Below are 26,897 nucleotides of genomic sequence, written 5' to 3'. Positions count from 1 at the left end.
GTCCGACCAGTAGTTATGATGCGCAATGACCACCAGAGGGCAGACACTCAACACAGGAGCTGATAAGCTGTGGTAACTTGGCAGCTGCGGTTCTCGGGTGACACACCCGGAACCAGAGAGGAGGGAGCCCAATTCCAGGGTGCAGGTGCGTCACCCATGAACCGCCTTCTAGCTATCTGGGACCCCTCGGGGGATGTTGGAGAGACAGTTTCAGCCTGATCCCCGCAGGCGAAGCCAAGGGACCCCACTGGTGCACGAATCCGTGCACCAGGCCTCTAGTAAAACTATAAGCAAGTCCCATTGCACTACTCAAAAGGCCAGTTCCCCTTCTGGAGCTACTCAGCAATAGCAGTGTTTTAGTTTCCTCCTCCTTCCCAAACCCATCATTGGAGAGGGAATAAAACTGACCAATAAGTCTGAAAGAAGAAAAAATAAAGGAAGACTAATGAGAATGTTTCAGGAACACTACCTCTCTGTGGTTCAATTTTCTTATCAGTAAAATGGGGAAAATAATAGTGCTTACCTTTTCAAAGGGCTGTTGTAAAGATTAAGTTCACATATATGAAGTATGTAAGAGTGCTTAGCACATGGTAAGTGCCCTATAAATGTTAGCTGTCAATATTATTGCCCAGGAAATCTCAACAACATCTTGCTTCAACTATAATCTTTATCTCAGCACTGTCTCGCTCTCATGAACACCAACTCACCAACTGCTAAAAAAGAAAAAAATATATCTATCTCCAGCTGGATCTTCTCAGTGGACACTACTATTAACTCAGTTATCAAAGGCTGACCTGGATCTCACTGTTAAGACTCCTCCTTCTCCCTCACCCTCCATATCTAACCTCTCATCAAGCCCTATATACTCTCTTTCCTATTGAAACCATCCCTTCCTCTTTAACCACACTGCTCCTCCCCCCTTACTATAGGTTTTTATCACTTCTTCCAGGATTACTTAAGTACCTTCTGATTGACTTTGGGGGTCTCTAATTTCAGCTCTCTCTGATCCATCCACAACTACTACAAGATCTACTAATATTTTTTTTAAAACTCTAGCCCTAGCCAGTTTGGCTCAGTGGATAGAGCAGCCCTCGGACTGAAGGGTCCCAGGTTCGATTCCAGTTAAGGGTATGTGCCTCGGTTGCAGGCTCAATCCCTGGCCCTGGTTGGGTGCATGCAGGAGATAACCAATTGATGTGTGTCTCTCACATCGATGTTTCTGTCTCTCTTACTCTGTTCCACTCTCTAAAAATCAATGGAAAAATATCCTCAGGTGAGGATTAACAAACAAACCAAAAAAAATCTAATAGTGGGTATGTGAGTGTTTACTATGTTGACTATTAAAAAAAATTTTTTTATACTTTCAAAATAAAAATTTTTAATTTAGAAAAGCATGTAAATATCACTGGTCCCATTTGATTCTCTGATCAACCCTATCAAATTTACTGTTAAAAAAATCTGAGACTCAGAGAAGTTAGGTGACTTGCTCAAAGTCACACCCACAAAAGTAACAGAGCTAAGCTTACAACCAAGGCCCTTCAGACTCCTAAACATGTGCACTTTCCTGTATCTGTGAGTTCCTCACATGCCTAACCCAAATACCTCTTCAGAGTAGGTGATCCATAAATATCTGCTACTTTCATGTTTACTGACACTTTCAACCTGTCCTACAGGAGTTTCCATTGCTTTGTCACACATCCTATATAATAATAAATATAATAAAAGGGTAATATGCAAATCGACCAAACAGCAGAACAACCGGTCGCTATGATGTGCTTTGACCACCAGGGGGCAGACACTCAATGCAGGAGCTGCCCCCTGGTGGTCAGTGTGCTCCCACAGGGGGAGTGCCACTCAGCCAGAAGCCGGGCTCACAGCTGGCAAGCGCAGCGGCGGTGGCGGAAGCCTCTCCTGCCTCTGTGGCAGCGCTAAGGATGTCTGACTGCCAGCTTAGGCCCCCTCCCCCTGGAGTTGGACATCCCCCGAGAGCTCCTGGTCTGTAAGAGGGCACAGGCCAGGCTGAGGGACACTCTTCCCCTGAGTGCACAAATTTCATGCACCAGGCCTCTAGTTACATTATAACACCAGGCCGGCGGGGAAGAGGGGCCCCAATAGTTGGCCAGCCGGCCCTGCTCCTGATTGGGGTGGGGGATCCAAACGGAGGTGGGACCGACCGAGGGGAGGGGCCACAGGCGGTTGGCTGGCCGGCCCCACCCTAGATCGGGATGTTGGGGGCCGATTGGGGGGGGGGGGTACCCAAGCTGGCTGGGAAAGGGGCCACAGGCAGTTGGCAGCCAGCCCCTCCCCCAATCAGGGTATTGAGGGCCAATCGGGGCCCGGATTGGCTGGTTGGCTGCTGCAGTGTGCATCATAGCCACCTATCGTGCCAGTCGTTCTGCCATTCCGGTCGCTGGGCTTTTATATATATAGATGTTTAAAGGACTTCAAAGATTCACTGTATAAAGTCAAAGTGACTTTCCTTATCTAAACTTACTTTCCCCTAAAAAAATTACTAGATAAATGGGGGTGGGGGTAGGACAGATCCAATTAATAGAATCCATTCAGAGAGGCAGAATCTATGGATGCTACCACCTAAGAAGAAATGAATCTGAAACACTCCACATGCTCAGGAATAAGAATAAGATAGCTGGGGCATCCGCTAACTTCCAAAACAAACTAAAGGGTTCATTTCAGGTATACTGCCCAATAAACTTTTCATCTCTTCCCCCAAGTATCCATCTTAAAAACTAAATAACTTGGGTCCTAGCTGATTTGGCTCAGTGGATAGAGTGTCAGCCTGTGGACTGAAGGGTCCCAGGTTCAATTCCAGTCAAGGGCACATACCCAGGTTGTGGGCTCAATCCCCAGGAGGGGGTGTGCAGGAGGTAGTCGATCAATGATTCTCTCTCACCATTGATGTTTCTATCTCTGCCCCCCTCTCTGAAATCAATAAAAATATGTTAAAAAAGTAAAACACACACACACTAAATAAGCTGGGACATCCTAGTCGTCATTTCCTCAGCAGTCCTGATCTCAATCAATTCTTGCTCTTGCATCAACAATTACTCTGCCAAGTAAATCTTTCTCTAGGTTATAAAAGCTATCCTTCAAACAAATATATATATATATATGCTGAGCAGCAATCGTGGGCACTGCACTTTGCTAGACTGAGAAGAAATATAAGTAAAACTGCAGTCCTTGTAAGCCATATAGTAAAAGATTAGAAAGTGTAAAATGGCAACTCAAAAGACAACCAGAGGCAAGAACAGACTGTCTCAGCTATGAAACACCAATGCCCTTGACCCAGGTTTTGAAAGACTTGCTAAAATTATACTCTCCCATCCCTCCACGGTTAGCACCTAAGCTCTGTATCCTCCTAACCTTTCCCTGCGGCCACTTTCTCTCTCCTTTCGTTCCTGGAGGTCGCAGTATGCTAGAAGGATCCGGGCTGAATCACAAGAAGGGCAGTAGCTTCCCATAAGGGTGCGAGTTAGTCGAGCAGTCCTTCCCGACCTCATTCTTCATTCATTCGTTCAACAACCGTCTATCGGACACCTATGATATGCCAGACACTGTACGAGGCCGAGTGAAAACGGCAGCTAGGACCTCAGTTTTCGTGCAGCTTTCAACCTGATCATCTGTCACGGGAGCCCACGTAACGGTCGTTCAGAATTGACCGACTGCTCTCTGAAACAAACCCGGGAAACCTCGGGATCCCAAAGGGCCGCAGATGAACGTCCTCGTTTCCCACGTCAGGCTCCTGAGGTCTGAGAGGGACCTGCCCGGCGTCACACGGTACCTCGGCGACAGAACAGGGACCGGATAGAACCCTGTCTCGCGGAACTCGCATCAGTGCCCCACGTGCCGCCTCTCCCTGAGGGGAAGCGGTCGCAGGCGGCGACTGAGGAAAACCAAACCGCATCGAATTCAGATCCGATGTCACTCTCCCTCTCCTCCCAAGGGGGGGAAACCACGGCCAAAAACGTCAGAGGGAGGCGGGAAGCTGCCTCAGTTTCCCCGCAGAGAGGCGGCCGCACAGACCCCCCCTGTGCACTTCCTTCCAGCTTCTCCCACCCCGTCCTCTCCGACTCCAACCCGGGCCCGCGGACAACCGCACGAAATCATTCCTTCACTCACAAGGACTCGCACCAGCAACGCCATGTTTCCTCAACAACCATTTCCGGGTGAAGGGTGAGCTTCCGGAGTCCCGGCTGCCGCTACGCCTTCCCTGGGTCGTCCTCTACTGGGTCGTCCCGACCAGAGTCCCCGAGCCAGTGGGCGCCTGGCAACGGCGGCGCAGGCGCACAAAGGTCGCTACCAGGATGCGCGCGCTTCCCTCGGTGCGCGGAACCCGGTGAGCAGGGCTGTCGGCCGGGACTGCGCCGGGACCCGCCTCCCTCTCGCTCGCTCGTCCACGCCCGACGTTCACGGACGCTGAAGTCCTCTGCAACGCCGGCCTTCCCTGACCTCTGGCTTCGGGATTTGCATAGCTCTCCCCTTAACCTCGATCTCAACCAGCCTCACTACTCAGCGCCCTCTTATCAGAACCCCCCCTTCCCAAGCTTGACTCCCGAGAAGATCCCCCCTTTTCCCTGGGGTTAAAAGACCAGGATTTGGGGAGCTCCCTTAAAAGAAGGTGATGATATTGTCAAGAAAGAGGTTTGAGTGATAGGCCAGGACATCTATATAGTGAAGAATAGGAAGAGAGGAAGAGGTTGTTAGGAAAGAAGAAGGGGCAAATGAGTAAAAGAAAATGTAATGAGCAAAACTGAGATTAAAGGATAAGAAAATCTTGATCAGACAGTGATATTTTTTAATTTAAGGTTTTAGGGTTAGAACTGTTGGGAATGATGACCAAGTGCAGGGGGTGACTATGGAAGAACGTGGCTGAAATGAAGTGGAGGTAAAGATCCCTGGACTGGAGGCCTTCAAAGAACTGAGAGCTCATGACTTAGGATGCGTCATTTACTGAGACATTTAGGTTGCCGAGGATGGTGGATAAATTAGGAATGAAGAGGCCTGACACCAAAGCCTCCACCACCAGGGCTCATCAACTCCTTAACACTCAGCCTGAAGCCCCAGCAAGTTCCATGGTTCTCTCAAAGCTCCCTCTCCCTCGCTACATTTCCTTTCTCCCTTTACACTGTCTCTACCCCTCAGAACTTTCATACTTCCTTAGAGGCACCACATTGTAATTCAGTCATTCATTAAAAATATATATATTTGCTGAGCACTTACCATGATTCAGGCTCAGATCTAGATGCCAAAGATACAGTAGAAAAGTTACAGTAAAGGGAGACAAACAATAGACAAATAAATATAATCTGATGCCGGGTATTGGTAAATGCAAAGCAGGATAAGAATAAAAAGTGAGAAGGCGAGGTGCTATTTTAGATAAGATGATCAGGCAAAACCTCACTGGATTTGATCAGAGGTATGAATGAAATGAGAATCTGGCCCATGTCAATGAGAGAGTGACCCATGTCAGTATCTTGGAAAAGAGCATCCTTGGCAGATAGAACAAGTACCAAGGCCCCAACATGGAGAATGCTTGGTCTTCCCAGGAAGAGCAAGGAGGTTATTATGGTTTGAGTCAAATGACTTAAGAAAGAGTATGGTAGGAGATGAAGTTGACAAGGTGGCCCTAGAGGCCAGATCTGGGGGACCTTGTAGGCCATGGTAAAGACTTTGGCTTCTGTGTGTACTAGTATGAGTACAGAAAATTACTGGAAGCGTATACAAGAAACAGTAATGGTGTTAATAGTTGTTGATTCTGAGGAAGAGATTTGGGAGACAAGAGGTTAGAAATGGAAGGTAGACTTTTTTAAAAAATATATTTTATTGATTTTTTACAGAGAGGAAGGGAGAGGGATAGAGAGTCAGAAACATCGATGAGAGAGAAACATCGATCAGCTGCCCCCCAACTGCCCCCCGCACAATCCCCACCGGGGTTGTGTCCGCAACCAAGGTACATGCCCTTGACCGGAATCGAACCTGGGACCCTTGAGTCTGCAGGCTGACGCTCTATCCACTGAGCCAAACTGGTTAGGGCGGAAGGTAGACATTTTTTACTATCTATCCTTTTGTCTTATTTAAAGTTTGTACCATATCTATATAATTACCTTTAAAATTGAAATAAAAAATACCCATATCATTCTCAAAATATAATTCTGGGGAAAAATGTTTATTCATTGGTTTTATGGCAAATACAAAGAAGTAGAACTTGGTCCTTGCCTTCAAAAATATTAGAGTAGTAGATGTATAATACATAATCACAATTTTTAAAAAAATATTCAAAAGAATTAAGTTGAACTCCTATCCGAAACAACATATGGTAAATTAACTCGAAATGGGACAGAGGCCTAAATGTAATAGCTAAAATAAAATTATTAAAAGAAAACATAAGAGTAAATCGTCATGACCCTGTGTTAGGCAAAGTCTTCTTAGATGCAATAGCAAAAGCATAGATAACAAAAGAAAAATAAATTAGACTACATAAACACGTAAACTTTTGTATTGTAAAAGATACCATCAAGAAAGTAAAAACAAGTGGAATGGGAGAAAATATTTGCAAGTCATGTATCTGATAAAGGACTTGTACCTGGACTATATACAGAACTCTACAAGTTAATAATAAAACAATAAACACCTACCCTGACTGCTGTGGCTCAGTTGGTTTAGCATCGACCTGTGCACTGAAAGGTTGCCAATTCGATTTCCAGTCAGGACATATGGCTAGGTTGGGGGCTTAATCCTTAGTAGGGGGTATGCAGGAGGCAGTCAATCTATGTTACACTCTCACATGGATGTTTCTCTCTCTCCCTTCACCTCTCTAAAAATCAACAAAAACATTTTTAAAAATAAAATAAACACCCAATTAAAATGGGCAAAGCATTTGATTAACCATTTCTCCAAAGAAGACATATGAATGGCCATTAAGTTAATGGAAAGATGATTAGCAGCATTAGTCATTAGGGAAATACACACACAAACACACACACACACAATGAGATACCACTTCACACACCCTCTAGATGGCAGACATATAATACAAAGTGCTGAAAAAACTGGATCCCTCATACATTACTGATGCGAGTGTAAAGTGGTACAGCTGGTTTGGAAAATAGTCTGGCTTTTCCTTAAAATTATAAACATAGAATTACTATATGACCCAATGACTCCATTCTTATGTGTACATTCAAGATAAATTTAGACATGTTTATACAAAAACTTGTATATTAATGTTCACAGCTAAAAAGTGGAAACAAATGCCCATTGACTGATGAATGGCTAAATAAAATGTGGTATATCCAGAAAATGGTTTATTATACAGCAATAAAAGGGAATAAACTGATACATGCTACAATGTGGATGACCCTCAAAAACTTTATGCTATGTGAAAGAAGTCAATAACAAGAGGTTGCATATTGTATAAGTACGATACCATTTCTATGAAGTGTCCAGCTGTCTATTCCTGGACCTCATCACCAGAATTATAATTCTGAAATTTTAAATTTATGTCATTCTGTGTTCTCATCACCCTGTTATTTCATCTTTTATCCATTACTCCTACTACAACTGTCACTCTACCTTGTTGAGACCTCCAGGGTTTTAATCTCCTCTTTATCGTCTGTCAACCCCCTCCTCTCTTTACTACCTCTCCTTTCTAGCTCACACCATGTAGTCTGTCATTTTAATTATTTTCTTGCCAATATTAAGTCCTTTGCTCAAATGTCTTTCTATCCTGTCCACCTGGAAAGACCCCAACCTTGTAATTGTCCATTTAATCTACCCCCTACATCTAGATTATTGAGTTCTATTGGAGAAAATCATGCAAGAGGCCTATTGGTACCTCCCAAATATGGCTACCAACTTCTGTTGTGCTCAACCCTGCCCCGCTTCTCCAATAGTACTATTTATAACTGTATTAGATTCCTAGGGCTGACATGACAAAACAAAACAAAAATCAAGTGGCTTAAAACCATAAAAATGTATTCTTTTGAAGTTCTGGAGGCTAAAAGTCCAAAATCAAGGGTTTGGCAGGACCATGCTCTACCGAAGGCTCTAGAGGAGAATCATTTCTTGCCTCTTTCTAGCTTCTGGCAGTTGCCAGCAACCCTTGTGTTTCTTGCTTTACAGCTTTATCATTCTGTTCTCTGCCTCTCTCATCACATGGTCTTCTCCTTGTGTGCCGTTCTCTGTGTCTCTTGTCCTCTTATAAGGATTCCAGTCATACTGGCTTAGGCCCACTAATGACTTTATATTGACTTGATTACATCTGCAGAGACCCTTTCTACTGTCTTTGGACAGATGGCCTCACCTCCTACTTCACAGAGAAAATAGAAGTTATAAGCCGTCAGAAGGAAACTCAACTTCCAACCACTAAATCAAGTACCTGATTTTATTGTATGCATGCATTCTTCTTTTTATCATTTCATGGAAGAATTGCTGCTTTTCCTATTTAAAGCTAATCTCTAAAGAGTTTTTCTGGTCAGGTCACAAATAAGAAGCAACCAATGAATGCACGGGTGGGTGGAGCAACAAGTCGATGTTTCTTTTTCTCTCCTGTCCCCCCTCTCTCTAAAATCAATAAATAAAAGAATTTTTCAAACTTGATGTCCAAAGCTGACCTCATCATCTTCCTCTCAAAATCTATTTCTCTTTCCGTGTTCTCTTTTTTGTTGTTGTTGAATGGCACACTGTTTACCCAGTTGCCCAAGCAAAAAACCACAGGATTCACCCTTGACTTTGCTTCTCTCCCTTACTCTCCCCATCCCAACACTCTTCAAGTCCTGCTTAACTGAGCAGAAACACAGTTTCCTTAGGATTTAACACTACCTGTCTAATAAAGAAGCCCACACTTGTATTCACGTTTAGGCACCCAAATAATATTCAATTGATTTCATAGCTACCTACAACACTCTTTCCCATCTGAAATTACAAAATCACATTTTTTTCCACATCCTGTAATTGTAGGGTTGATTTCATGCATCCAGATGTATAATTTGACTTTTTCTCCTTTTTTTATTATTCATCTCCTTTGATTCGGTCTATCATAGACTTATCATCCTAGCATCCTTTGGGAATCTTTATTCTCTCTTACAGTCATGCATGAAACCTGAGGTCATGATCATTGCAAGAAAAGAGAATTCATGGAAAATGCTAGGTATAGTACCTGGCACATAATAAGCCCTTAATAAACATTAACAATTGTGGTGGTTGTTATTATTTCAATACTCAGCACAGAGTCTGAACCAGAGTAGACCTTTAATAAATACTTACTGATTAGTGAATGAATGAACCAATCAATAAATCAAAGATTGATAGAATGAATACATCTCAAACCCAATAAACTTGATATTATTATCCCTCTTCTGCAGATAGGGAAACTGAGGCTCAGAGAGGTTAAATAACTGAGCCCAAAGTCACTCAGCTAGAAAGTGGTGGAACCAAGACTGGAACCTAGTTCCGACTGACTTCCAGGCATATGTGACTAATCCTCCTCTACTCTGCTTTCTCATATCTATATTCAGATTAGATATAACAACCAAGTTGTGGAGTCAGAGTGAAGGCTGAGAGGCTTCCCAAGGTTCTGTATTCCAAGCCTTAGAAAAGCTGATTCTCCTGCTTATGGCCCTGGAACACGGGATTGTGGAAGAGGCCAAGAGATGGCATCATAGCACTGGGAGCCCCACCTCTTGCCTTTCCTATGGGCCTCCCATTTTCTCTGCCTTCAGCTCTCTGCTTAGCTGTTTCTCCCAAGGAACTAACAATGTCATGTGTTCCCAAGGGAATACGTTTAAGACAAGGATCCAAACCCCAGGTGAGTAATTCCACTGCTTGCCAGGACTGGGGTCAGTGGAGTCTGGGGCCCAGAAAAGAAGCAAAAATGGTATAAAGAACACTGAGACCTGTAGGAGACCTGTAGTTACCTCCCTGGCTGTCAATTTCCTTTTCTGTCAAAATGGGGTTAGGGGGTGGTATTCCTTGCCCTGTCTGCTTCATGGGACTGTTGGAGGCACATTAATAATAACAGCTAACATTACTGAGTGCAACCTCTGTGCCAGGTACTGTGTTCAGTGTCTTTCATATCCTCACAGTTAGTCCTATGAAATAGGTAGACTGTTTGCCTCTCCCCCACCTTTCCCGCCGGCAAATGAGGAAACCAAGATTCATGGAATTAAGTTCCTTGCCCAAGTGCTCTAACTCTATGTGACAGATCTGAAATTTGAAACTGGCTGCCTTTGAGCCCTTCAGTGCTGCAAGACAATGGCCCGGAGAATGTTTGCGAACTCTAAGGAATGATATAAGCCTTATACCTTTTTTGTACAAGAATGTACTGTATAAATATGCAGCTTGTTAAGATTGAGCATGGAAGAGGGTGCCTGGTGGAGATAATTTTCCAAGGAGGCAGTTGAATAGATCAGATGGTTAGGATGGAAGGGCTGCTCCTACCCACCCTACAATTTTCTGGTTGGGAAAAGGGGGGACAGTACACAGTCTGAGTGGCTCTTTTGTGAAAGAGAGTCCTAGGGCAGGTTGAGATGGGAGAGGAAGTTCCTTGTGTATCAAGCCAGAGCCACAACAGTCAGTTCAACACCCAGGCCTTAAGCAGGAGAGCATTGTGGCTGAGGTGATATGAAACTCTTTGACGGCGCGAAAGCAGGGAGCAGCTCCAGTTCTGTCAGACTTTCCAGGAAACTAGGGACACGCAGCCCAGAAAACAAGTGTGTGCAGGAGCCAGCCCCACCTGTGACCCCTTCGTCCCCTGCCTCTCTACCCTTGGGGTTTCAGCCACCCAGCTTCTACACTGCTCACTCTGTATGTACAGCCCGCTGCCTGGCTTCCCTGGCACCTCCCTTCCAGGCTCATTCTCTCTCCCACACACCAGAACTCTGTCTGCCGTGGCAGCTTCTTTGTTTACTTCCAGAGTTTGCAGGCCTGCCACTAGCCAAACACAACGAAGTCCAGCCAGGGAGGGCAAGGCTCCAAGCTCAGGCTGCCCCCTGCACAGGGCTCTTGCTTTAGGTCCTGACAACCCAGGTTTCAGGTCTAGAGAGAAGGGACACAAGATCTGCCCATAGCTGGGCAGGAATTCCCACTGTTGAAACAGCTTTGGCGAAGAGCCCTGGGAATCAAAGGCTCAGCTGGAGAGAGGTAGGGAAAATGTTGAGGCCCCCTGGGTGGGAAACAGAGGCCTGGTTCTCCCTCTCTTCAGCCAGGCAGATTCTGGTCCTGAGCCCTTAGAACAAGGACTTGGGTGCCCACGTTGCCCTACCAGAGGGCTGTGCTCCCCTCCCAAGAGTTCATATGTCTCACGCCCCTCCCCAAAGATTCTAGTGGAGAAAGGGAAGTGGGCTTTTAGTCTGGGCAAAGCCCCAAGTAGGAAACATTGTCAGGATGTGCCTGGCATTGGACTGTCTGAGATTAGTAGGGAGGTTATTTATCTAATATGTAATTATGTGTTTATATCATGTATAATGTTAAGGGGAGGGCCTCTAGCTCTGTTTCTGGAGATGGGGTGAAGAGGTCGGAGGTGATAGGTGAGCAGTGCGTGTACTAAAGGTGCCAAGCAGGAGGGTAGCAGGGCCACAGACAAGTTCACGTGAGGAACAGCGATCAGTGTCAAAAAGGAGATGTCTCAATGGGAGAGGGGGGATCTCTAGCAGCCCAGGTTCCCCAGAAAAAACTAGAGGCCCCTTTAAATGGGGGTCAGTTCATTCTGTGAGTATGTGGGGGCGGGGGGGGGGGGGGGGAGCAGATACTAGTGATGTTTAGAGGAAATGAAATCCCCAATTTTCCTCACATTTAAGGAATTTCCCTAAAATAGGGATCCATTTTAGAGACAATCAGTTTGACTAAGAAGTGCCGGAAAGAAAACCTAACTCTGTTGGCAGGCCACGGCAGAGCAGATAGAGCTCCAGACCAACGGGCCGTTGGAAGGAACAGGAATGGGGTTAGAGGTAGCACTGGCCCCACTCAGCCTGTACTCTCTGCCCCATTCTGCTTCAGTTTCCAGGACTGGAAGCAAGGACTGGGCCCTGGACACCGAGTGTATACATGCGGCAACCCATCTCCCCTCCCTGGGCCAGTCATTCTTTGAGGGGTCATTGGGACCCCTTGAGTAAATAAGAAGTTTGCCACAGCTTTAGGCACAGCTTTGCTTTTTATCTCATCAATGTACATTTTAATCTAACAGTCTAACAGCCCCACATTCCTCACCCCTGCCCAAGCCCTCACCCCCTCTCCCCCGCCCCTGCCCAGTCAGCATCGCATCTGCATCAGGGGCAGAAAGTCACCAGACACCATGTGATTCCAGGAGGGTGCAGCACCTGCGGCTGTCCCAAGAGGAGCACTCCCTGGAGAGTCCAGAGTCCAAGGAGGCCCAGGAAAGGAGAGGTTCGTGGGTTGAGTCTCATTGGAAAACCAGATCTGCTGGATCTCAGTCCCATTCAGATTCTGTCTCCCTGGGCATGTCCCTGCCAGTCAGAGCAGCAGAAGAGCAGAAATCCCAGACAGAGGGGCCTGTGGATCGAAAAGGGCCTGTAGCCCAAGTCCCACTCTGAGGGTGAGCGAGGCTGTTGGAATCCCCTTTCAGGCAGGCTGTAGAGATGCTCCTGGCTGCAGCTTCCTGACTGCTCTGTGACCCCACAAGTGCGAGGAGGGGCTCCTGTGACCAGCATCTTAGGGTTGTGCCACCAAGGAAGACAGAGGGCCAGTGCTGCTACCTGCAACCGCAAGACTCCACCACCATGTCCTCATACTGCTTATAGACCACGTTGTTGGCAGAGTCGATGAAGAGGATGCTGATGGGACTCAGCCGCGTGGGCACACAGCAGGTAGGTGGCGTGGACTCGGGGTCCATAGAGTTCATCAGGGTCTGGATGACTGCATGGTTCGTGGGCTCCAGGTGGGAGCGCAAGGGGAACTCACATAGCCCCTCACAGTGGAAGGCCTCATACTCAAGGGGTGCGATGATCCAGTCATCCCAGCCCATGTCCTTGAAATTGACATGCAGCGCCTTCCGACTGCAGCGGGCCTTGGGGTTCTTGCTGGGCCGCTTGCCCTGGCGTGTGGCCAGCGGAGCCCTCCGTTTTCGCCGCTGGCTGAACAGGTACTCATACACGGTCTTATCATCCTGGCCGGAGCGGGCCTTAATCTCATTGAAGAACAGATCCCGTTTCTTGGTGCGGCCGAACACCAGGAACAGGGCCTTCTCGTGAACCTGACGGGCAGCCCGGTCAAAGCCCAGGCCACGGAGGTCCACAGCCCGGCCCCGTTCCCAGGCCTCCAGCTCCAGGCACAGCTGGGCCGAGTTCTTAAAATTTCGGAAGAGCTTCCAGATGTCGAACACCTCCCAGCCAGATCCGTCCAGGCCTGGCACTGAGCGCACATCCAGCAAGGCTGCCGGCTGCCGGCCGCTGGGGCAGCTGGACAGCTTCAGCTGGGCAGCCCGCCCGCTACTGGGGGCCACTGGCTTGGCTGTGTCTGAGGGCTTCTTCCGCAAGATCCGCAGCTCGGCCCCTAGCAGCCCATCCTTCTCCAGGGCACTAATGTCAAACACGTACCTCTGCTTCCTGACCACAGGACCTCGGTCATCTAGAGAGAACACCCAGAAGTCATTCCCTGCAACCTCATCAAGAAAGCCAGTCACCTCTGCCTCAGGGGAGGGCCACGGCCCTCTCCCCTCTAGAGAGCTTTCTTTAACCTCTGCCCCACTCTGAGAGAGGCCAAGACCCAACCACTGAGAGCCTTTTTCAGAATAAGCAGCATCCTACACAGCCTACCAAGGGTTGTTTATCTGTAGATGTGGCTGGGGTGATGTCAGTGGTTCTGGGTATTTGTGTCAATCACTGTTCATATCAGAAACCCACAGCTTCAGGATTGCCTTCCACCTACCTCTCTCCTATGTTATCTGATATGCTATCTCACTGGTGAAATAGGCTTGGTGGGCATTGTGATCACTCCTGTTTTCCCAGAGGGCGAACCTGAGGCTCAGAGAAGTTAGGTGACTTGCTCAGAGTCACCAGCTAGGAAAAAGCATAGTTGAATCACTAGCCTAGAACTTTTTACGCTCAATCTGAAGCTGCTTCCACTACATCTTAAAGAAGATCTCAGTGGTCTCTTTTTACAGATGTGGCCCAGAGAGGGGGAGTGACTTGACTATAGTCACACAGTGAGTTAATAACAAAAGGGGTCTACAATCCAATTTCCCTGCTTCCCAGTCTAGTATTTTGTTGTGCATGTGTCTCACCCTGTTGGATGAATGAGTGTGTGTGTGTGTGGAAGTTTGTGTGTATGACTGGGTTTATATGTGAGTAAAAAAGTGGCATATATAAGTGACATGTCAGGTGTATGTATGATTAGGCTTGTGTCAAAATTTAAAGGGCATATGTGTGTGTGTGTGTGTGTGTGTAAGAAGATTCCATGAATGTATATGTGTAAGAAGGTGTGTGTGCACCTATATATATATGTATATGTGTGAGAGAGAGAGAGAGAGAGAGAGAGAGAGAGAGAGATCCAGCATGTATGTACAAATATAAGGCTGTGTGTATGTATAAGAAACTCAGTAGTATGTCTGAATCAGCATGCCCTCTTTCCTAAATACAAATTTGCCATTGGAAAGCATTCATATATTGCTCTAGAAGGTGACTAATTAGGCCTTTAAACTCCCCATCTCCCCCTCTCTGAGCTCCCTTAGTGCTGGGGGGCACAATGACTTACTTTATGAGCCCCCAAGGGGTCACAGCTTTCCCTGACTGGGCAGGCAGCCAGGTCACCTCCCCCACCTCAGCCAGATCTGCTGCCTCTGTGGCTCCCCCGCCCTCTGTCATTCCCCCACAGGCCAGCTCTAATGAGGAGCCTCTCCCACTCCCTGACCCCTCCCCCACTCTGCCAGCCAAAGTCCTAAGACTCAGAACCAGAGCTTATGAGCTTCAATCACACTTAGGGAGAAACTGAGGCCCTGAAAGGGGAAGAGACTTGCTGAGATCACACAGCAAGTTGAGAGGAAAAGCCAAGACAGTAATGCCAGATGGGCAGAGGGAGAAATGAGGAGAGCAGTTATTCTCCCGGGTTACTGATAAAAAGTATCTGTTTAGGACAGGGCATGAAGTCTCATATTGAAGGGCTCTCAGCAATCACCCAGTCCAACCTTCATATCGTTATACAGACGGGGAAACTGACCCGGAAGGGAGAAGGAGCTTTCCCAAGGTCACACTGTTAAACCCTAGGTCTGTTGTCCACTCCCAAACCCCATATATCTGAGTGTCATTCCAAGACTCTAAGATGCCTCATTACTGTCTTCACCTCTCCTACCTCCTCTGCCCCCTAATCTGAGGGTAAAGTTGCAGAGCCATGGGTAGCTAGAGACTAATTTCTCTGCGTTCTGAGAAAACTTACAAACCCCTGGAGCCTACAAAGTTTGGCCAATCCACATAGGAACAGAGCATGGCCTGGTGATCAAGAGTCTTAGAGTCTGGTCCCCAACTCTGCTACCAGCTGGCAGGTCTTGTCTCCTCTCTGGCCTTTAGTCATCCCCTCTGCACCTTGCAGGAACTGGGCTTGGTGATTCCCCAGGTGCCTCCAACTCTGACCTGCCAGCAACCCGGAACCTGTGTGAGATAGTCCCAGATACCAGCCCAGACCAGGTGCACACTCGGTCTCCCACCAGGGCAGTGCCAGGGCTCTGAAAGGCCCCTCCATGCATGCAGGTGCCCTCCCTCTGAGCCGTGCCCCTGCCACCCCGCCCCCTCACCTTGCCCTTTGTCAATAAAGCTGGTGATGGTGTTGGCCAGGCCAGCCTCCAACTTCACGCTGCTGTTGCTCCCCTTTCTGTCAGCATCGGACAGCGTCCTGTACAGCGAGAGCATGTACTCGTGGGGCGTGATGGGGGGCGGGCGGAACGGCTCCTTGGGCTCTCGAGGGGCCCCAGGCTCCCTGGCCTTCTTCAGCAGGAAGGGGCTGGGGACAGCTCCTGCCTTTGGGGATACCTTACCCCCAGGAAGCTGTCCTTTTGGGGTCACAGTCCGCGTTGCAGCCTGCCTTGTCTGGGGAGGGTGTCCTGGCTTGGGTTCAGGGCCACCCGATCTGGGGGCCAGCTTTTTGGGTTCATCCTTCTTGGGCTGTGTCAGGCCTCCTGCCTGCCCGGTGCCCCCCTTTGCCCTGGCATTGGTGGCTCCCCCACCATAGCTGTGACCCCCTGGCCTGAATATATTCCGGGCCAGAGGGGGCCTCTCTTTGGCTTCTGCTTTGGCCAATCCTGGCCTGGTCCCCTGGGGTCTCTGGCCCAAGTCAGGGGCCCCCACAACAGTGCAGATAAATTCCAGGTCCAGCCAAGCCAGGTGCCAAAGCAAAAAAGTGAGGAATTTGGAGAGTCTCATCCTCTGGCCAGCCGCTGAATGACACCAAAGAGAACGGCGGCAGCAGCGAAGGTGCCTCTGGTTTGGCAGGAAAAACCATGAAAGGAGTGGACCCTCAAAAGCAGCGGCAGCAGCAGTAGCAGCAGCAGGAAAGGCTTTCTCCTCAGTCTGAGACTCTTTAAGTCTGCCGGGCGTGTGTTTGTATCCAGTCCCATAGTGGAAATGCTCTCGTATCCAGACGTGCACCGTCTCCAGTCAGCAGCTGAAAATAACTCGTTCTTGAAAGGAGAAAGCCGACCGCCCCCTTTCTCCTGCACAACTGACTGAGGGCTTGAAGGAGGCTTGTATAAGGCTGAGGGATTTTTCCAAGAAGGAAGAATGGCGTAATGCTGCCTGTGTGCTCCAGTTTTTTTTTTTTTTAAGTTTTGAATCCTTTCCAGTGAAAATACTACACACACACACACACACACACACACACACACGCCTGCAGGTGCTCAGAAAAATCTTTTACAAACCTGAACTCAGGAATTGGAAACGGAATTTCAACCCAAACCAATTTAATTACTCTCTGATGTCATGCTGTCTAAACTCATTTAAGTGCGATATATTTATGTGAAAAAAATCACCGCTGCCCTTTCGAGGCCATGGCTCACGGGGGCTCTTGGCACAGAGCCCCGAAGCGTGACTCTAGGCTTAGGGGGCCCCTCGGTCCATGGAACAGACTCAGGGGTCTTCACCGCCACCTCACAGGGCAGCCCACCCCGCCCTCCTGAGGAGCGATGCTGAGGAATGAGCTCAAGGATCTTAAGCCCCCAAACATGGGGAGTGTGGGTTTCCAGCTAAGTCCTTGGGGTGTTTTTAAAGCAGTTTCAACTCCTGCTGGTCTAGTCTGGGGCCTGATTTGTTGTTGGGGGGCAGCACAGATGGCAGCATTTACCCAGTTTCTTTTATTTTAATAAACTTGTGGTGACCTAGAGACAGAAAATTATCAGTACCCACCACACCCCTCCCCCAAACGCCACTGACTGGATTCAGATGATCTCTTCAGGGGCATTGGAGGGCACTGCCACCCGGGAGCCCACTCCTTGGAGAGAGGTATGTCCAGGGTGTGCCTCACTACCACCCCAGAAAAGACAGTTTTGTTGGAAAGGACTGGTTGAGTCCGGAGGTGGCAGACCCAGCCTGGGGCAGCAGCGGCCCCTGCAGGAGGCTGGAAAAATGACTTCCCACATGATGGGTTTTTGGTAGCTCTGGGAGACTTCTGAATTCCAGCTGGACTGGTGTGGGAACGCTGTTCCCTTCACCTGGCATGTCCTCCTTTCACTTCCACAACTGGAGGAAGTCTTCCTCATCCTGAGAAATTCACCCTGAAAATTCACCTCCTCTGGGAAGCCTTCCCGGATCCCCAGACAAAGCCAATGACCTCTTCTTGTACATTGCGCTACAACACTTGTCACAATGTAAGAGGTGTAGCAGGGGTAGAAGCAGCAGTCAGGCAAGCTTCCTTCTTAATCTGAGATCCTTGGAGTCTGCCCAACAGAGAGCTGTTCACACTCTAAGGCAGTGATGGCGAACCTATGACACGCATGTCAGAGGTGGCACGCTAACTCATTTTTTTGGTTGATTTTTCTTTGTTAAATGGCATTTTAATATATAAAATAAATATCAAAAATATAAGTCTTTGTTTTACTATGGTTGCAAAGATCAAAAAATTTCTATATGTGACATGGCACCAGAGTTAAGTTAGGGTTTTTCAAAATGCTGACACGCCGAGCTCAAAAGGTTCGCCATCACTGCTCTAAGGTCACCAGACTGGTTTTCCAGCACAAGCTGACACATAGTAGAAGCAGCGCAGTGTTTGATGAATGAAACTCACAGCTGGGGTATCCAGGTGCCTGACCAGCCCTTTGGCTGTGATGCTCCTGGATCCTTGCAGATCTTCAGAGCTCAGCAGCAGAACTTGGCCATTTCAAGCTTCATTTGGTGCTTCTGGGTCAGAAGCCCTGTAGAGCTCCCTCATCCCATCTCAAAGGACCAATGCACCACCAGGCACTCTTTGGGGAAGCTTTGAGGAAGACGATCCCTCCTATTTCCCAGATTCACACTTGGCTTCCCTTTTGACTTGTCCCCACTTACGCAGTCATCTCTGGCATTCCTCCCTCCTCTCCATTCCCACTGCTTCACTGCCCTCATCCGCCAGAAAACACACACTGCTGATTTGCCTTCACAAATTTTCTGTGCTCCTTTCCACTTTGGTAGCTCAAAGATATCCAGTTCTGCCCCTGCCCCTTGTCTCAAACACAGTTCATTTCTTCCACTCTGGGTACTTTTTTCATATTTTAAATATATTTTTATTGATTTCAGAGAGGAAGGGAGAGGGAGAGAGAGATGGAAACATCAATGATGAGAGAGAATCATTGATCGGCTGCTTCCTGCACGCCCCCTACCGCAACCCGGGGCATGTGCCCTTGACCAGAATCAAACCCAGGACCCTTCAGTCTGCAGGCCGACACTCTATCCACTGAGCCAAGCCAGCTAGGGCCATATATTTTTTTTTAAATCATAACTTAATTCCTCATAACTGTAATAATTTATTTACATATCTGTCTCCCTTGTTAGATTATGACTAGACTGTAGTATATTTATCTTTCAATTATTCCCAGCACTGGGCACAAGGCCCAGCACATAGCATATTCTCAGTATGTGTTGTATGGATGAATAAATCTCTAACTGGCCTTATATATGAAAGCCATCATTTTCTGCTTTAAGATGTAGTTATTTGTAGACGCACCCTGCCTTCCCTGCTGGACACTGTGTTCCTTAAAGAGAGGGATTATGTCTTGCCACTGACTAGGAACTTTGTAAGGTCGAGTGAGTGAATAAATGAAGGGATGAATGAATCAAGCACCAATACGCCCCTGCACCTGGTTTGATAAAGAGCAAGGGCTCCGGAACAAGAGGCCTGGTTGTGAATTCCAGTTCTGCTGTATGGTTTGCAGCGGTTCTCAACCTGTGGGTCGCGAACAATGAAAATACATCCTGCATATCAGATACTTACATTACGATTCATAACAGTAGCAAAATTATGGTTATGAAGTAGCAACGAAAATAATTTTATGATTGGGGGTCACCACAACATGAGGAACTGTATTAAAGGGTCGCGGCATTAGGAAGGTTGAGAACCACTGGTTAGTGCATTGTGTCATCTTTGGAAACCTCTAAACCTGTCTGAAACTCTGAACGGGGATCATGACAGGACCTACTCACAGGGTTTTTATGGGGATTCAGTGAAATGAATCATAAAAAGTGATTAGCCTAGCGCCTGGGAAACATTAATAACAGCTACTATTTACTGAGCACGTACTCTAGTAAACTAGACTTGGGTCCTGGTACCCCACAGCATTTTTACCTTAGGATGAAGATACTGTTAGTCCCACATTTTGCAGATAAAGAAATTGAAGTTCAGAAAGGTTAAATTGATTTTTGAGCCTAATTCCTGCCTTGACACATTTTTTTACCAAGGAATCCCAACCTGGCCTCTAGAAACACAAGAAGTGAAAGGGTAGTGGGGCAATTGCAGTATTCTTGGCTTTCGGTCAAGGTCTCATCCAATGAGCTGGGACTTTGGGACACGGAAGACTCAGATCAGGGGCTATTGTTTGAAGACCAGGGGACCCCAGAGTGGGGTGGGAGCAGGGAGAGGGGACTCGGAGCTTACTTAGAAGGCCCTCTCCAGGGAGGAGTCCAGGAGACCGGCCTGGCTCTCACTATAAAGGTGACTAATCACTTCAGTCCCCTCTGGTAATTGCAACCAGATGCTGCCGCTGGCAGCGCTTCAGTCCCAACATGTTTAATTACTGGGACGTAGAGTCCCTCAGTCCCCCGTGTCCCCTTACCTCCCCCTCTCCTGTCAGCAATATTAATGTCAAACCTGAGGTAAAGGATGGGAGCCTTGGGAAGCCCACTGGCATGGAAATAATCTTTACAGTCCCTTCTACCATGTAGAGCCTTTAACTATTGCACATGTTTACCCATCCATTATCTCATTGGCACTCCACAAAACCTTCTCTTAAGGCCGGTAGGCCAGAATATTATTATCCCCATTTCACAGATGAGCAAACAGTAAAATGAATAACAATAATAATAATAATAATCCGTTGATTTCAAATATTTAGCAATTTTCAAAGTGGTTTTACATTCATTGTGCTGTCAGAACCTCCCGAGATCTCTTGGAATCAGCCCAGCACAGCACAGTGACTAAGAGCATAGGCTCCGGGATCAGACAACTCAGTCTGTGTCCTGTCTCTGCCACTTACAATTGGGTGACCTTTGATATTCATTCATTTGTGTACTTAGTTATCCAGCAACTATATATTAGGTGCCTAACATATGGTAGGTCCTGGACCTGACCACTGGATATCTAACAGTGGATAAGACAACCAAGCCTGTGCTCACATTTTGTGAAAGAGACAAAGAAGCAAACAAATGCATAGTTTCAGAGAATTCTGAGTACTGTGAAGAAAAATTAAGCAGTGTCAAAGGGATGTCTATTTTAGAGAGGAATGTCTCTTTGAGAGATGACATTTGAGCAGAGATGTGGATGTAGAGAGGGAATGAGCCATACAAGGGTCTGGGGGATAATCATTCCAGGTGGAGGAAACAGCAAATGCAAAGGTCCTGAGGCAGGAATGTGCTCTGCATATCTGAGGAACCATGAGAAGTCAGTGCATCTGAAGCAGAGTGAGGGGGAGAGTGATAGATAGGGTCAGATCATGCCAGAACCACATCAAGCATGGCCTCACACGCCAGAGAAGGAAGTTGGATTTTATTTTTAGTGCAGTGGGAAACACAATGAAGGGTTCTAAATAGGAGAGCATCTGATCTGTAACATAATGATTAACAGGTGGGCTATCTGCCTTCAAATCCTGGCTCCCCAATTCACCAGCCATGTAATTTCAGGCTAGTTATTTAATCTTTCTGTGCCTCAGTTTCCTTATCTATAAAACTAGAAGCCCAGTGCACGAAATTTGGGCATAGGGAGGGTCCCTAGGCCTAGCCGGTGATCAGGGCCAATCGGCGCCTTCCTTAGTCCCGCACTGCCCCCTAGTGGTCAGTGCACATCATAGCAGTGGTCAAACTCCAGTCGGTTGAACCCCCAAAGGGATAATTTGCATATTAGCCTTTTATTATATAGGACTAGAGGCCCGGTGCACAAAAATTTGTGCACTGGAGAGGGAGAGGGGTGGGGGGGGGGTGTCCCTCAGCCCCACTTGTGCCTTCTCACAGTCTGGGACCCCTTGGGAGATAACCACCTGCTGGCTTAGGCCCGCTCCCCAGGTGGCAGATGGCAGGCCCGATCCCTCAGTGCCTGCCCCGCCTCCCGGGTCACGCACACGGCAGGGCCAATCCGGGGGTTGGGGCACCACCCCAGGTCACACACACAGCAGGGCCAATCTGGGGGTTGGGGCACCACCCCGGGTGAGGTCGCACACAGACGCCCGCCGCCCCAGTTGGCAAATAGCAGGCCCAGATGGCAGCGGATGGCAGGCGGGATGGCGCTCTCCGCCCTGCCTGCAGTATGCAAATTAGCCACCATCTTTGTTGGAGGTTAATTTGCATATCGCACTGATTAGCCAATGGGAGGCATAGCAAAGGTACGGTCGATTACCATGTTTGTCTGTTATTAGATAGGATGAGGATAATAATATACCTACTTCACAGAGTTGTTATGAATTAAGTTGTTGTGAGTCAAGCTCTTAGAACAGTGGCTCCATGCATAGTAAACACTACATAAATGTTGGCTATTATCTACATTAAAAAAAAAACCCACTTCCTGAACCTGCTTCTTTACCTATAAAATGAGGATAAAAATATCTGCTTCACAGACTTGTTATAAGAGCTAAATGTATTTACATATGTAAAGTGCCTTTCTTTCTTTTTTTCTCTTTCAGTAAATAGTGGGTGCTTAAATTATAGTGGGTTTTTTTTTTAAAGATTCAGTTGTTAATATTGTTCCTGTTTCACAAATTAGGAAACTGAGTCTCAGAGAAGTTACGTGACTAACAGAAGTTTGAATTGCTTGTTTGTTTGTTTATAGCTAAAAAGAATGAAAGTAACACTAAACCCAGACCTCTGACTCTGAATAAATGCTCTTCCCACATCAAGGAAGAACTGACCTTCTTTCTTGCTATCACCCTACATGTTAGGGATCAGCTGGAAGGAAGGCCTGGAATCCCTGACCCTCTATCTGTTTTTCTTCTAATCTGAGGGGCCTGGTCTGTCCTGACCCAGAGAAAGCAGTCCTCCCCCAGCCATCATTCTGGTTCGTGGTGTTTATATTCCCCAGGAATTGCCACAGTTCTCCTCCAGTAAGCTCTCACTGGCTCCCCCAGCTGAGCTTCTTGGAAACTGCACCTTGTCCAAGTGTGGGCCTTTTGTCCTATCAGTGGTCGGCAAACTCATTAGTCAACAGAGCCAAATATCAACAGTACAACGATTGAAATTTCTTTTGAGAGCCAAATTTTTTAAACTTAAACTAGATAGGTAGGTACATTGTTATTAACTTAATTAGGGTACTCCTAAGGCTTAGGAAGAGCCACACTCAAGGGGCCAAAGAGCCTCATGTGGCTCGTGAGCCGCAGTTTGCCGACCAGGGATAGGTCAACACATCTCACTTGCCGCAGAAAACCAATCTGAAAATTATGTGTGGGTGAATGTGTGTTTCTGTCTGTTGAGGGGATGGAGTGTGAACAAAGTAGCTATATATTGTTCACTTTTATTCTTTATTTAAAATATTTTTTCCACCCTGGCCACTGTGGCTCAGTTGGTTGGAGCATCCTTCATACACCAAAAGGTGGTAGGTTCAATTCCCTTCAGGGCACATACATACCCAAGTTGCGGGTTCAATCCCTTGTTGGGCACATATGGGAGGCAGCTGATTGATGTTTCTCTCTTTCTCTCAAATTAAAAAAAAAAGTTATGATTTTTAAAAAAGGAAGAAGAGTGCCCAGAACCTCCCAAGCTGCTTCCAGTTGCTTTTTAAAAAGTATTTCTTGGCAGTGGCAGCAGGGCCTGCGGGCACAGGGCGGTGATGTCATCTTGTGCCCGGCCTTGGGGAGATGGGGGAGGGGTTAGGGTTAGGGTTAGGGACTACGGAATGGCCTGGAGTCTGAGGAACGGAAGCCTGAGGAGCTGCTGCTAGAGCCAGAGCATGAAGAGGAGCCAGCCTGGACCGTGCCCGACTAGGCGCCCCAGGCCCTGGGCCTGGCTTCGGAGTCCTGGCAGCCAGGAGGAGGAGGAGGAGGAGGAGGAGGAGCAGCGGGGATGAGGGTGACCTGGGGGACAGCGCCATTGAAGACCCGGAGCTGGAAGCGATTAAAGCTCGAGTCAGGAAGACGAGTCAGGAAGACGGAGGAAGGAGCTGAGAAGCTAAAATACAGAACAAGGTAGAGAAGCAAATGAATATGAGTCCCCTCCAGGCAATGCTGGCCCAGTGATCATGTCTATCGAGGAGAAGATGGAGGCTGATGCCCGATCCATCTGTTGGCAATGTGGACTATGGTGCAACAGCAGAAGAGCTGGAAGCACATTTTCATGGCTGTGGTTCAGTCACCCATGTGACCATACCCTGTGACAAATTCAGTGGCCATCCCAAAGGGCTGGCATATATAGAGTTCTCAGACAGAGTCAGTGAGGACTTCCCTGGCCTTAGATGAGCCCCTATTTAGAGGAAGACACATCAAGGTGATCCCAAAACAAACCAACAGACCAGGTATCAGCACAACAGACCAGGCGTTCCCACGAGCCTGAAACCACCAACTACAACAGTTCCCCATCTCTTCCCCATCTCTATTCTACAGTGGTTTTAACAGCACGGGTCTTGTCTACAGGTGCAGGGCTAGAGTGACTTCACGGTATTCCCCTAACTAAAAAAAAAAGTATGGACCTGGCCAGTTTGGCTCAGTGGATCGAGTGACGGCCTGCGGACTGAAGGGTCCCGGGTTCGATTCCAGTCAAAGGCACATACCCAAGTTTCAGGCTCAATCCCTCGTAGGGGGTATGCAGGAGGCAGCCAATCAATGAATCTCTCTCATCATTGATGTTTCTATCTCTCTCTCTCTCTCCCTCTCCCTTCCTCTCTGAAATCAATAAAAATATTTAAAAAACAAACAAACATGTATATTAGGAGGAGAGAAAGGAAAAAAAGAGGAAAGAAGGGGGGGTGGAGAAAAAAATTTAAAAAAAAGAAGATGACCTTGATTGGAAAAAACAAAAAGATATACTGTGGAATCGGGGAGAATCCCATAACTAACTGCAGAGGAGGGACCTGCTTTGGGGGTAGGGGAAGGCCCAGGGAGTGGGGCAGGGGGGCTGCTTATTCACTCTGGGGATTCACCATGGACTCGACTCAGCTGTGCAAGCTGCTCCCACTGTTTCCTTGTCCCACTTCACACCTTGGGGGCTGCTCAAGGGTAGGTGGGCATGGATGGAAGGGATTTTATTTTTTAAACCCAGGGCTCTAGAAGAACACCAAACTGTTCTGCTTGTCACCTTCCCACCATCTCTCCCTCACTCTCACAGTATCCTCCTGCCTGCTCCTGACCTGCCAGGTCAACCACCCACCCACCCCTTTTCTGGCTCCCTGTTCCTTCAGATTGCCTGGTGATCTATCTTGTTTCCTTTTGTGTTTCTTTTTCTGTTCTGAGTGTCTTTCTTTGCAGGTTTCTGTATCTGTGATGCTCCAAATATATCTGTGCTGCTCCGGGTGTAAATTCCCCTCCCCCTGGGGAAATGCACTACCTTGTTTTGTGGGGTGTGGGGACTTTTTTGTTTTTCAGTTTTGGTGGGGTTTTTTCCCTTTGCTTCCCTCCCCCCTTTTATTTGGAGGGAATGGGAGGAAGTGGGCACAGGGAGGTGGGAGGTGGATTTTATTTTTCTAGCTCATTTCCAAGAGGTGGGAGTTTTTTTTTAAAATATGTGTCATGAATAAAGTTGTTTTTGAAAATAAAAACTGTTTGGCTTTTTGAGTGTAAAATATGTATATATGTATACATATATATGTGTGTGTATATATATATATATATGTATATATATATATATATATATATATCTTTATTTTTTTAAATTTATTTATTGTCTAAAGTTTTACATATGTCTCCTTTTCCCCACTTGACCCCCCCCCCCCCGCCCTTTATTGATTTTTACAGAGAAAGGCAGAGAGAGGGAGAGACATAGAAACATGGATTGGCTGCCTCTTGCACTCCCCCTATTGGGGATTGAGCCCGAAACCCGAGCATGTGCCCTGACCGGGAATCAAACCGGTGACCTCTTGGCATTTGGGTTGACACTCAACTACGGAGCCACACTGGCCTGGCTCCAGTGGCTTTTCCATACAAACGGCCTGTCTTGGCTCATGCTGCAGATTTTCCTAAATTCTCTCAAAGGTTCACAAGCCCCAAACAAGCAGCATCTGGCCTTGGCCTGCCATGTGCCTCTGGCTAGTGGCCCCAAGCCTGGTACTAGTGGCAGCCCAACTCAGTTTGCAACTTGGCCTCTCTCAGGCACTCCAAACCCAGCACCAGTAATAGCCATCTGTAGATCTCTTTGTAATTCATGTCAGGTAGCCCCGGGGCAGAGCACAGGTGGCAGCTGACCTTGGCCTGCATCCCTAGGAGGCCACAGAGCCAGCACGCCCAGTAGCCAGCTTCAGATCACGCCAGAGTGCCATCCAATCACCTCCATGAGCGATACTCTCAAGGGGCAGACTCAGCGGGCACCAGAGCCCTGCTGAAGCAAGTTCTGCTCTGTGGGGTTGGCTACTACACAGCAGCCTTCCACTGTAGTCATTCAGATTCTCATAGCCAACTGGCCTGGTACATTTGATGTGGCAACAGCAATCAAGGCTCAACTACAACAGGAGAGTGCGCACAGACCCACATGGGGGGTTCACCTGGAACACTCAGCTTGGGTGATCAGGGAAGCTGTGCCACTGGGCCCTACAGGACACCTACTACATAAGACCACCCTACCAAGACTGGGAGACATAGCAGATATACCTAATACTTAGAAATAAACACAGAGGGGTATCCAACATGGGAAGACCACCACAACAACAAAAAACATATCCCAAATGAAAGAACAGGAGAAATCTCAAGAAAAAGAACTAAATGAAATGAAGGCAAGCAAACTACCAGATACAGTGTTTGAAACAATAATTATAAGGATGCCCAAGAAATTTAGTGAGAATTTCAACAGCATAAAGAAGGACATAGAAACAATAAAAAAAAAATCAATCAGAAATGAATAATACGATAACTGATTGAAAAATACACCAGAAAGCCCAGCCGGTGTGGCTCAGCGGTTGAGCATCAACCCAGGAACCAAGAGGTCACTGGCTTGATTCCTGGTCAGGGCACATGCCTGGATTGCAGGCTCTCGATCCCCAGTGGGGGTGCATGCAGGAGGCAGCTGATCAATGATTCTCTCTCATCATTGATGTTTCTATCTCTCTCTCCCTCTCCCTTCCTCTCTGAAATA

General features: G+C 47.5%; 2 protein-coding genes and 1 pseudogene across 7 annotated transcripts in view; 1 reads left to right on the top strand and 2 right to left on the bottom strand.

Annotated features, from left to right (window-relative positions):
- Positions 1-4,292, bottom strand: part of LOC118662961 (ubiquinol-cytochrome-c reductase complex assembly factor 1) — a 114,499-nt gene extending 110,207 nt beyond the window's left edge. The window contains exon 1 of one of the 6 annotated variants that reach the window (XM_036322113.1): positions 4,138-4,292. In XM_036322113.1, the coding sequence (XP_036178006.1) occupies positions 4,138-4,178 (41 nt within the window). In that variant the 5' untranslated portion in view covers positions 4,179-4,292. Of the gene's footprint in view, positions 1-3,381; positions 3,623-4,137 lie in introns of those variants that run through there. The other 5 variants (XM_036322115.1, XM_036322114.1, XM_036322116.1 and 2 more) reach the window with 5 other exon arrangements.
- Positions 4,293-12,272: 7,980 nt separating this feature from the next.
- GDF5 (growth differentiation factor 5) lies at positions 12,273-16,666 on the bottom strand. The gene is made up of 2 exons (XM_036323103.1): positions 15,758-16,666; positions 12,273-13,599 (listed from the first exon to the last, which is right to left on the bottom strand). The coding sequence occupies exons 1-2, from the start codon at positions 16,380-16,382 to the stop codon at positions 12,725-12,727; spliced, it is 1,500 nt and encodes a 499-aa protein (XP_036178996.1). The 5' UTR covers positions 16,383-16,666; the 3' UTR covers positions 12,273-12,724.
- Positions 16,667-20,207: 3,541 nt separating this feature from the next.
- LOC118663313 lies at positions 20,208-24,170 on the top strand (annotated as a pseudogene).
- The last annotated feature ends 2,727 nt before the right edge of the window (positions 24,171-26,897 follow it).

Source organism: Myotis myotis, unplaced genomic scaffold (genome assembly GCF_014108235.1).
Source record: "Myotis myotis isolate mMyoMyo1 unplaced genomic scaffold, mMyoMyo1.p scaffold_m19_p_9, whole genome shotgun sequence".
In the NCBI taxonomy this organism is placed as follows: Eukaryota; Metazoa; Chordata; class Mammalia; order Chiroptera; family Vespertilionidae; genus Myotis; species Myotis myotis.
The sequence above is the reverse complement of the archived record's forward strand: the minus strand, read 5'-3'. Positions and strand labels throughout refer to the sequence as shown.